Source organism: Heterodontus francisci, chromosome 1 (genome assembly GCF_036365525.1).
Source record: "Heterodontus francisci isolate sHetFra1 chromosome 1, sHetFra1.hap1, whole genome shotgun sequence".
Taxonomy (NCBI): domain Eukaryota; kingdom Metazoa; phylum Chordata; class Chondrichthyes; order Heterodontiformes; family Heterodontidae; genus Heterodontus; species Heterodontus francisci.
Window position 1 is genome coordinate 75,465,754 of NC_090371.1, and position 12,272 is coordinate 75,478,025.

The window sequence follows — 12,272 nt, forward strand, 5'->3', positions numbered from 1 at the left end:
AATACAACTGCAAAATTTGTGTGTGTGTTTGTATGTGTGTGGAAACACCTCTGTTCCTAGGATCTGCACATAAGTCTTGACATAAAGGTTCTGCAGGACTTTATTAGTACTTCCAGACCAAACTTTATGTCTCAGCTCTGAAAAAGACTTTGTCAACAAGTTTGATAAACAGGATGGCCCTGAAATTCCAGCTCAAATCAAGGGTGGAGAGAGACAAATATGCCCAGAATTTGGGGTGGAACCAGAGGAAATAGTTTCTCTCTATCAACCCTACTGAATCCCTTTATTATCTCAATTAGATCACTGCTCAATCTTCTAAACTTAAGGAAATACAAGCCAGATTGATATGCTTAACCCTTTAAGTCCTGATATCATTCTGGTGAGTCTGCACCATACTGCCTCCAAGACCAATGTTGTATATATTTTCTGAGGTTTGGAGCTCAATACTGAATGTAATATTGTACAGTATGAAACCTAATGAGGTACATTTTTACATTGGCGCGATACCAGTGCACAGGTTCATGTTGCCAAGTTTAATTTTTTGTGCTGCCACACTAATGAAGCCCATGTTCACTCCATTAGAAACTTGCCAATGTAAAATCAGTGATTAGTGCAAGAAGATGCAGCTGGAATGGTGATGATTTATTGCATAAGATATTTATAGAGGATACATCTGTAGAGTTCATTAAAATATCCTTTTCCCACAGGGTTAGCATCAAAGAGTCCATCACCTAGTGTGAAATCCAAGCAGGGTGATGGATCTTCTCTCAGCTGGACTATGAAACGCTTTCTGGAACCCACAAGCCGGGTAAGCAGAATAATTTTCTATAGTTTGTCAGGGACTAAATGAGGTGATAGTTATAGTAATATACTTTCTATCTGCTAGACCAGATCTCTGCAAAAGCTTTTCACCTTAAGGCTCCATTCATTTTTAACCTGAAAATGTAATTAAAGTTTCTTGCTGAGTTGCAATTTTGTATAATTTTATTGTGCCAGCCAGATGCAGATGTTCACAGCTTCTTCAATCACTGGTCTGTGAAAGAAGATGTGAACATTTACTGCTGACACCATGAATAAGGAACAATTCAGAATCGACACAAAATGGCAGCATCAGTAGCCAGTGAACGTGAACTAGTTTGCAAGTAATTCAATAACTGAGGGAGTCATCACAGCCAGTCAGTCCTGTCCTCACTTTGGGTAAAAAAAAGAGAACTGCAGAATCAAAATATTATACATTTTTTCTAGACTACGGTCAAAAAAGTGCATAGTATGATTCTGATTCTATTGAAATAGAATTCATTTGTGTGCTGTGCTCAGACTACTATCCTGTTGGTGAGTGAAAATAAAAATATTCACACTATAATACAAATGCCCAAAGCATCTTTGCGCACCTTGTCATTCACCAATTTTCACCATTTTTGTGGAATTTGGTTTCTAGTCTCTAGTTTCAATTGAAGGCTATCAGTTTTGCACTTGAGCTCTTCAGTTCCCAGTTCTGCCATTAGATACATATGTGATGTAAGTTCCTTCCGTTTCATTGCCCATACTTCCCAGCATTTTAAAAATCTGGATCAGGTCCCCAGTCATTTTATGTGCAATGAAACACATTTTTATAGCTTCCCAGTGGTTCTGTCAGTAAGTGTTTGGATCTGCACTATAAAGACCAAGAAAGCGGCACAGTGGCGCAGTGGTTAGCACCGCAGCCTCACAGCTCCAGGGACCTGGGTTCGATTCCGGGTACTGCCTGTGTGGAGTTTGCAAGTTCTCCCTGTGTCTGCGTGGGTTTTCTCCGGGTGCTCCGGTTTCCTCCCACAAGCCAAAAGACTTGCAGGTTGGTAGGTAAATTGGCCATTATAAATTGCCACTAGTATAGGTAGGTAGGTGGTAGGGAAATATAGGGACAGGTGGGGATGTTTGGTAGGAATATGGGATTAGTGTAAGATTAGTATAAAGGGGTGGTTGATGGTCGGCACAGACTCGGTGAGCCAAAGGGCCTGTTTCAGTGCTGTATCTCTAAAACTAAACTAAACTAAAAGTATCAGGTTTAATCATTGATCTGTGTTGTGTTAGTTAACCTCAGCTGAGCTCAATAATGGTGCTATGTTTGGCCTCAAGTATTGATGAGCTGGGGAAGTGAAAAAAAGTCACCAGCTATCAATTGACTCCTGCTGAAGAAGCTTCCAAGTCAACCAGGCTCACATGAAAAATGGCCTTTTGGCAAGATGCTGGTGCCCAATGGAACCTTAATATGAGTTAGGGACTTCAGGAAAGGAAAGGGGGGAAAAAAAACAAATTCATGTGTTGTTTGCAAGGGAAAGTAGGTCTCTAAAATTCTTGATCACACAAAAGTAGAGTATCATGATGCGTTCTTCAGATCTTGAACCTACATTTGGTTCTGAATCAAAGTCACATAAATCAACTATTACTTAATGCTAAAAATGATGAAGGGTAAGGCCTCCACTTTTCCAGGCAGTAAAATGTTTCGCTTTGAACTTTCCTGTTTTATAGCTACTCAAGATAATGTACATTAATTATATTACCTTTCATATTAATTCATTTATTATATACATGACAAACTTTATTGGACTTTTACAACTACAACTTTAGCATAAATGTGGGTATGGTAAATCAAATATTTTGTACTGTGGTTAATAAGATTTTAGTAAATCCTTTCTTTCAAATACTGCAGTGTATTTGATACCCATTTTAGTTCTATATATTTATCCAGTTTACATGTTTGAATATTAAACATAAACAAAAAGAAAATGACTGGTTAACTAGAGGTTTAATACATTCTTCTTTTACCTCTGTAAGCTCAGTTTATATTTCATTTGGACTGTTGTGGTGAAAACCTCCTCGTCCTGCTGGCTGCAGGAAACCTGTGTAAAATGGCAATTGCAAGTGGATAGTAACCACAGTACAAACTGTCCACAAGACTAACAAAAATTAGCAACCTTATTCAGAGAAGCCATTGTGTGTGTAATGGGATTTAAGCACATTGTTTAAACATAGAAGCAGGAGCTTTAGTTGGCATGTGACTTCATGTACATGACCTAGGTGTGCTTGATGCTGACACAGTGTGCCCAAAATGGGGCTATGTTGCATTCCCAAAGTTGACTTCCCACCCATTGATGAGTACGAAAAAGTCGCTTAAAATAAACATATTAAAAAAAACTATTTGAATAAGTGAATAACATTTGGGATATAGAGCAATACTGGGAGAAGCTTTTGCAAATAGGACCTTGATAAACCTCAGACACAGCTCAGGCTCACAACATTACAAGATAAATATTCTCATGCAATCTTAGTTTGGGGTGGCGCAGTGGTTAGCACTGCAGCCTCACAGCTCCAGCAACCCGGGTTTGGTTCTGGGTACTGCCTGTGCGGAGTTTGCAAGTTCTCCCTGTGACCGTGTGGGTTTCCGCCGGGTGCTCTGGTTTCCTCCCACAGCCAAAGACTTGCAGGTTGATAGGTAAATTGGCCATTGTAAATTGCCCCTAGTGTAGGTAGGTGGTAGGAGAATGGTGGGGATGTGGTAGGGAATATGGGATTAATGTAGGATTAGTATATAAATGGGTGGTTGTTGGTCGGCACAGACTCGGTGGGCCGAAGGGCCTGTTTCAGTGCTGTATCTCTCTATGACTCTAGTTCATCCATCCAGAAAGGTCCTATGATATGACTATATGACTATCCTCCTCCCTCACCCCCATTGCAGCCTTTAATGTTTTTTCTTAAATGATTGCAGGGTTTTTGTCATAATTTCTCTCGCCAGAAATCCGTTCCATGTATTATTGATCACTCTTTGTGTGAAAAATTACCAAACTTGCTTTTTGCTATATTGAATCTGTGTCTCCTTGTTCCGCTCTCACAATTTACTGTGAAGTAATATTCATGATATGCCTTTCCCATAGCATTTGCTGTCCTCTAGACATCCATTATGCCACATCTCAAGTCTGAGAAGTCTAAGTTTTTCCAGTCTTCCTCATAACTCAAACCTCTGACATTAGGAATCAGCTTCTTGTCTTTCCTCTGAACCACCTTCTGTGCTTGAATATCTTCCATCTGTCATGGACCAGAACTGGACACAGTACTCAACGTTGTGGTCTGAATAGAGCGCTATGGAGTGAATCATAGAATCATAGAAAGTTTAAGGCACAGAAAGAGGCCACTTCACCCATCGTGTCTGTGCTGGCCAAAAAACGATCCACCTATTCTAATCCCACCTTCCAGCATTTGGTCCGTAGCCCTGCAGATTAAGGTGCTTGAGGTACTTATCCAGACTCCTTTTGAATGAGTTGAGGGTCTCTGCTTTAACTACCCTTTCAGGTAGTGAGGCACCCTCTGGGTGAAAAAGCTTTTCCTCATCTCCCCTCTACTTTTTCTACCAATCACTTTAAATCTATGCCCCCTCGTCACTGACCTCTCTGCTAAGGTGAATAGATCTTTCACCTCCACTCTATCCAGACCCCTCAAGATTTTGTACATTTCAATCAGATCTCCCCTCAGCCTTCTCTGTTTCAAGGAGAACAACCCCAGCCCATCCAATCTTTCCTCATAGCTGCATTTTTCCAGTCCTAGCAACATCCTCGTAAATCTCCTCTGTACCCTCTCTCGTGCAATTACATCCTTTCTGTAATGAGGTGACCAGAACTGCACACAGTACTCAAGTTGTGGCCTAACCAATGAGTTATACAGTTCCAGCATAAACTCCCTGTTCTTATATTCTATACCTCGGCTAATAAAAGAAAGGATTCCATATGCCTTCTTAACTACCTTATCGACCTGTCTTGCTACCTTCAGGGATCTGTGCACATTCACTCCAAGGTCCCTTACATCCTCGACACTTCTCAGTATTTTCCCATTAATGGTGTATTCCTTTACCTTGTTTGACCTCCCCAAATGCATCAGCTCACACTTCTCAAGGCTGAATTCCATTTGCCACTTTTCTGCCCATCTGACCAGACCATCAATACCTTCCTGCAGCCGACAGCTATCCTCCTCGCTATCTACCACACGGCGAATCTTTGTGTCGTCTCCAAACTTCTTGATCATGCCCCCTACATTTATGTCCAAATCGTTAATATACACCGCAAAAAGCAGGAGACCCAGTACTGAGCCCTGTGGAACGCCACTGGAAACAGCCCTCCAGTCGCAAAAACAGCCGTCAACGATTACTTTTTGTTTCCTGCTACTGAGCCAAGTTTGTATCCACCTTGCTGCATTTCCATGGATCAAATGGGATTTTATTTTTTTAGCCAGTCTGCCATGTGGGACCTTATCAAAAGCCTTGCTAAAATCCATGTAGACCACATAAACTGCACTACCCTCATCTATCTTCCTCGTTACTTCTTCAAAAAATGTGATCAAGTTGGTCAAACAAGATCTTCCCTTAACAAATCCATGCTGACTATCCTTGATTAACCTGAGCCTTTCTAAGTGACAGTTTGTCCTGTCTCTCAGAATAGATTCCAATAATTTTCCCACTACTGAGGCTAGACTGACTGGCCTGTAATTATTAGGTTTATCCTTCGCTCCCTCTTTAAACAGAGGTACGACATGAGCAATTCTCCAATCCTCTGGCACCACACCTGTATCCAGTGAGGACTGGAAAATGATGGTCAGACCCTCTGCTATTTCCTCCCTTCCTTCTTTTAACAGCTTAGGATACATTTCATCTGGCCCTGGTGATATATCAACTTTCAAGGATGCTGATCCCATTAATACTTCCTCTCTCCCTATGTTTATCGCATCCAATACTTCACACTCTTCCTCCTTAACTACAATATCTGCATCGTCCTCCTCTTTTGTAAAGTCAGACGCAAAGTATTCATTAAGAACCATACCAACATCTTCCGCTGCTACACATAGGTTACCTTTTTGGTCTTTTATATACCCTACTTTCGCCTTAGTTATCCTCTTACTCTTAATGTATTGATAAAACATCTTTGGGTTCACCTTGATTGTGCTTGCCAATATTCTTTCATGCCCTCTCTTTGCTTTCCTAATTTCCTTTTTGATTTCACCCCTCCACTTTCTATACTCCTCTTGACTTTCTGTAGTATTGAGTTCTCTGTGTCGGACATAAGCTTTCCTTTTCTGCCTTATCTTACCCTGTAGGCTCCTTGACATCCATGGGGCTCTAGATTTGGCCGCCTCACCCTTTTTCTTTGTGGGAACATGTTTACCCTGAACCCCTTGAATCTCCCCTTTGAATGCCTCCCACTGTTCTGACACTGATTTACCTTCAAGTTGATGTTTCCAGTCCACTTTCGCTAAATCAGGCCTCAGTTTATTAAAATGGCCTTGCCCCAATTGAGAACTCTAACTCCTGTTCTATCTCTGTCCTTTTCCATAATTATGTTAAAACTGACTGAATTATGATCAGTACCACCAAAATGCTCTCCCACTGCCACTCCTTCCACCTGCCCATCTTCATTTCCTAAAACTAAGTCTAAAACTGCACCCTCTCTTGTTGGATTTGCTACATATTGGGCAAAAGGTTCTCCTGAATGCACCTCAAGAATTCTGCTCCCTCAATTCCTTTCACACCAAAACTATCCCAGTTAATATTGGGGTAATTAAAATCCCCTACTATTACTGCCCTATTGTTCTTGCACTTCTCAGATTTGCTGGCCAGTCTGCTCTTCTATCTCCCTCTGACTGTTTGGGTGTCTATAGTACACTCCCAGCAGTGTGATTGCCCTTTTTTGTTCCTTAGCTCAATCCATATGGCCTCATTTGATGAACCTTCCAACATATCATCCCTCCTCACAGCTGTAATAGTTTCCTTGACCAAAATTGCCACTCGCCTTCCTTTCTTATCCCCCTCCCTTTCGCATCTGAAAACCCTGTAACCAGGAACATTGAGCTGTCATTCCTGTCCCTCCTTAAGCCATGTTTCTGTAATAGCTATGATATCATACTGCCACATGTCTGTCTGTACTCTCAGCTCATCTGCTTTATTTGTTCTGCTCCTTGCATTGAAATAGATACCCTTGAGCACTGCCAAACTTTTTTTTTTATGTGAGCATGGCTTGCTCTAACTTGTATTCTTCCATTCTGCAGAGACAGGTCAGCATTTTGTTTGCTTTGCAGCTCTGCAGTGGTTGAACATGTTGAGAGTGGAGATCCCTAGATCTCCTTCAATTTCACACCTGTCTATTTTGACATAATTCTTGGAGTATTTCTGTTGCCCATTTTTCTTTTGCCTTCATCAAATTTCATCTGCCATTGTTCTTCCCACTTAAATATTTTGTCCAACTCGTTTTGTATTCCCTGAGATGCCTTTTCCCAATCAATCTAGTTTGATGTGATCTTCAATTTTAACCAAATTGCATTGTTTCTGAGTCCCAGTCATGAATGTTATCTGCACCATAGGCATTCGTGCCTGTGTTTCCCTGTGCTCAGTGCATCAAGTACATACTAAGCTTTAGGCCTCTGCTTGGTAGTAGAGCTCCATTGCCTGCAGGAATAAAACTGGATGGACCACCCAGCATTGACCTAGGCACTGGAAACGACAACAGCAAACGCAGCCCTGTCGACCCTGCAGAGTCCTTCTTACTAACATCTGGGGGCTTGTGCCAAAATTGGAAGAGCTGTCCCACAGATTAGTCGAGCTACAGCCTGACATAGTCAAACTCACAAAAATATACCTTACATCCAATGTCCCAGACACCACCATCACCATCGGTGAAATATTAACTCTGCTTCTCTCTCCACAGATGCTGCCAGACCTGCTGAATATTTCCAGCATTTCTTGTTTTTATATCACCATCACCATTCCTGGGTATGTCTTCTCCCAACAGCAGGACAGACCCACCAGAGGTGGTGGCACAATGGTATAGTCAAGAGGGAGTTGCCCTGGGAGTCCTCAGCATTGTCTTTGGACCCCATGAAGTCTCATGGCATCAGGTCAAACATGAGCAAGGAAACCTCCTGCTGATTACCACCTACAACCCTCCCTTAGCTGATGAATCAGTACTCCTCCATGTTGAACACCACTTGGAAGAAGCAATGAGGGTGGCAAGGGACAGAATGTATTCTGGGTGAGGGACTTCAATGTAGAGCGCGGCTACCCGACCCGAACCTGACGAGACCCGACGACGTGTCGGGTTTGGGTCAGATCGCTGTTCTGGTTCCGGCATTTGGGCTTGGGTCGGGTCGGGCCGGGTCGGAGACACTCTTATCACCACCTCTGGTACGTGGCTCCAATCTTAATATACTTTTTAAACAACCTTTCAAGTCCAGTTACAGTTTTTGTTGCTTACCTGCACAGGCTTAAAAAGTGAAAAATGGAAGCTAGGTTAACTGAATATTCCAGTGGTTGGGTCGGGTTGGGTCGGGTGCGGGAAGAAATGAAAGGACTCGGGCTGGGTCGGGCTCGGGTTGGCTGTGGTTCTGTCGGGCTTGGGTCGGGTTTCATTTGCTGACCCGAATCGGCCTTTATAGAACATAGAACATAGAACATTACAGCGCAGTACAGGCCCTTCGGCCCTCGATGTTGCGCCGACCTGTGAAACCATCTGACCTACACTATTCCATTTTCATCCATATGTCTATCCAATGACCACTTAAATGCCCTTAAAGTTGACGAGTCTACTACTTCAATGTCTATCACTAAGAGTGGCTCGGTAGCACCACTACTGACCGAGCTGGCCGAGTCCTGAAGGGCATATGTGCAAGACTTGGCCTGTGGCTGTTGGTGAGGGAACCAACAAAAGGGAAAAACCTACTAGATCTCGTCCTCACCAGTCTGCCTGCCGCAGATGCATCTGTCCATGACAGTATTGGTAGGAGTGACCACCGCACATTCCTTGTGAAAACAAAGTCCCGTCTTCACACTGAGGATACCCTCTATCGTGTTGTGTGGCACTATCACCGTGCTAAATGGGCGTCCATGCTGTGGGCCATCATCAGCAGCAGAATTATGTTCAAACATATTCTGTAACCTCATGGCCCGGCATATCCCCCACTCTACCATTACCATCAAACCTGGGGACCAACCCTGGTTCAGTGAAGAGTACAGGAGGGCATGCCAGGAGCAACACCAGGCATACCTAAAAATGAGGTGTCAACCCGAAGAGGCTGCAACACAGGACTACTTGTGTGCCAAACAGCGGAAGAGCATGCGATAAACAGAGCTAAGCGATCCCACAACCAACCGATCAGATCAAAGCTCTGCAGTCATAGTCCTGCTACATCCAGTTATGAATACTGGTGGACAATTAAACAACTAACCGGAGAAGGACGCTGCACAAATATCCCCACCCTCAACGATGGGGGAGCTGAGCACACCAGTGCAAAAGAAAAGGCTGAAGCATTTGCATCCATCTTCAGCCAGAAATACTGAGTTGATGATCCATCTTGGCCTCCTCCTGAGGTCCCCAGCATCATAGATGCCAGTCTTCATCCAATCCGATTCACTCCATATGATATAAAGAAACGGCTGAAGGCACTGAATACTGCAAAGGCTATGGGTTCTGACAACATCTCGGCTGTAGTACTGAAGACCTGAGCTGCAGAACCAGCTGCGCCCCGAGCCGAGCTGTTCCAGTACAGCTGCAACACTGGCATCTACCCGACAATGTGAAAAATTGCCCAGGTATCCCCTCTCCATAAAAAGCAGTGCAAATCCAACCTGGCCAATTACCATCCCATCAGTCTACTCTCGATCATCAGCAAAGTGATGGAAGGTGTCATCGACAATGCTATCAAGCAGCACTTACTCAGCAATAACCTGCTCAGCGATAATCAGTTTGGGTTCTGCCAGGGCCATTCAGCTCCTGACGTCATTGCAGCCTTGGTCCAAAAATGGACAAAAGCACTGAACTCCAGAAGTGAGGTGAGAATGATTGCCCTGGATATCAAGATAGCATTTGACCGACTGTGGCATAAAGGAGCCCTAGCAAAACTGAAGTCAGTGGGAATCAAGGGGAAAACTCTCCACTGGTTGAAGTCATACCTAGCACAAAGGAAGATGGTTATGGTTGTTGGAAGTCAATGATCTCAGTTCCAGGACATTACTGCAGGAGTCACTCAAAGTAGGGTATGAGGCCCAACTGTCTTCAGCTACTTCCTCAATGACCTTCCCTCCATCATAAGAACAGAAGTGAGGTTCTTCGCTGATGATTGTATGATGTTCAGTACCATTCACAACTCCTCAGATACTGAAGCAGTCTGTGTCCACATGCAGCAAGACATGGACAACATTCAGGCTTGGGCTAATAAGTGGCAAGTAACATTCACGCCTCACAAGTGCCAGGCAATGACCATCTCCAATAAGAGAAAGAATCTAACTATCTACCCTTGACATTCAACGGCATTACCATCGCTGAATCCCCACTATCAACACCCTTGGGGTTACCATTGACCGGAAACTAAAATGGAGCAGCCACATAAATACTGTGGCAACAAGAGCAGGTTAGAGGCTGGGAATTCTGTGGTGAGTAACACACCTTCTGACTCCCCAATGCCTGTCCGCCATCTACAAGGCACAAGTCAGGAGTGTGATGGACTACTCTCCACTTGGCTGAATGAGTGCAGCTCCAACAACACTCAGAAAGCTCAACATCATCCAAGTCAAGGCAGCCCGCTTGATCAACCCCCCATCCACCACCTTCAACATTCACTCCCTCCACCATTGGTGCACAGTGGCAGCAGTGTGTACCATCTACAAGAAGCACTGCAGCAACTCTCCATGCCTGCTTCAACAGCACCTTCCAAACCCGCAATCTCATCCACCTAGAAGGAAAAGGACAGCAGACGCATTGGAACACCACCACCTACAAATTCCCCTCGAAGTCACACGCTGACTTTAAAATATATCGTTGTTCCTTCACTGTTACCGGATCAAAATCCTGGAACTTCCTCCCTGATAGCACTGTGAGTGTACGCACATCAGTTAGACTGCAGTGGTTCAAGAAGGCAGCTCACACCCACCTTCTCAAGAGCAATTAGGGATGGGCAACAAATGCTGGCCTTGCCAGTGACGCACACATCCCATGAAAGCGTAAAAAAAAGTGCTACAATGGTTTGGGTTGTAACAGGCCACATTATCAGACACGAAGGGCCAAATGGCCTACTCCTGCACCTAATTCTTACGTACATGATGGCCTCAATATTAACTGCCCCTCTGCACTCCATCACCACTGGCAGACAGGAGTGTATTGTGGGGGTAAAAAATGTTAAATGGGGATGCATCCCTAACCCACTGTATACATGCCATTGTGGTTTTTACAGCAACAATTTTTTGTGTCACTTCATTATTTAACATATTTAAATAAAGCGCACACATTGCAATTCATACAGAAAGAGGAAGAAATTAACTATAATGAGGTCCTGCCATCTGCGTCCCCGGCTTTGCTGGGTTTGTCTCATGCTGCAATGTTCCCTCACATTCTCCCTGTAAATATCGGCGCCAGTGAGTTCCAGATCTTGGCCATGGATTAATTAGGGTGAGGTAACAAGTGATGAATAAGTACAATCCCAACAGAGAGAACAGGGTATTCCAAACAAATGCGTAGGGGCAGGGACAAAAGAGCAATATTTTCCTGAGAGAGGTTTGCTGTCCCTGAGTAAGTGGCATGAGGAAACCTAAAGAGATTCATGAAGTGAAATTAAGAAAAAGGTGGTGTGGGGTTGGGGTGAGGGAGGGGGTGTGGGGGAGGGAATAAGAAAGGAACACGAACCATAGCCCTTGTACTGTTTTTCATTTTAATAACACCTGCAAGTTTGAATTGTCAAATTCATATTTCATTTAGACACTTGTCTAATGGAGTTTGGTCTGGACAAACTCCCTTAAGATCATTAACCAAAGGCACAGCATTGAGCACCATAAGACAGTGATACTATGTGTTGATGCCAGGGTTAATCCAATACATGCAATGACTAACAGACTAGTGCCTGCTCTCATAAATCACACTGCTTTATAGTCAAATGCAGAACCACTTATGCAGCCCTATAAAAGTGTTTTAGATGCCTGATGGGAATGCATTGGAGAGATTTTGCTCTTTCCTGTGCCTGGACAACACCTGGTTCCCAGACGCAGGAAAAAGGAAAAGGGTGCAGAGACCCATTGGCCAGAATTTTACGTTTGGTGGGAGGCCCCACCCACCGGCCAGAAAGTTGGTGGCGAACCCACCTTCCCTGGGCCTGGGAGGATTTTACGCCCCCAAGGCCCTTAATTGGCCTTGGGCAGGACTACCACCTCCTGATACAGGAAGTCCTGTCTCCAGGAGCTGCTGGCCAATCAGTGGGCCGGCAGCTCAGTCCCA

The 12,272-nt window shown here is 43.9% G+C and overlaps 1 protein-coding gene across 10 annotated transcripts in view; it reads left to right on the plus strand.

Moving 5' to 3' along the window:
• The window catches only part of pdzd2 (PDZ domain containing 2), a 632,977-nt gene that overhangs the window by 535,671 nt on the left and 85,034 nt on the right, over positions 1–12,272 (plus strand). For all 10 annotated transcript variants that reach the window (XM_068032021.1, XM_068032011.1, XM_068032069.1 and 7 more), the window contains one exon: positions 708–808. In XM_068032021.1, coding sequence (XP_067888122.1) covers positions 708–808 — 101 coding nt within the window. The remainder of the gene's footprint in view (positions 1–707; positions 809–12,272) is intronic.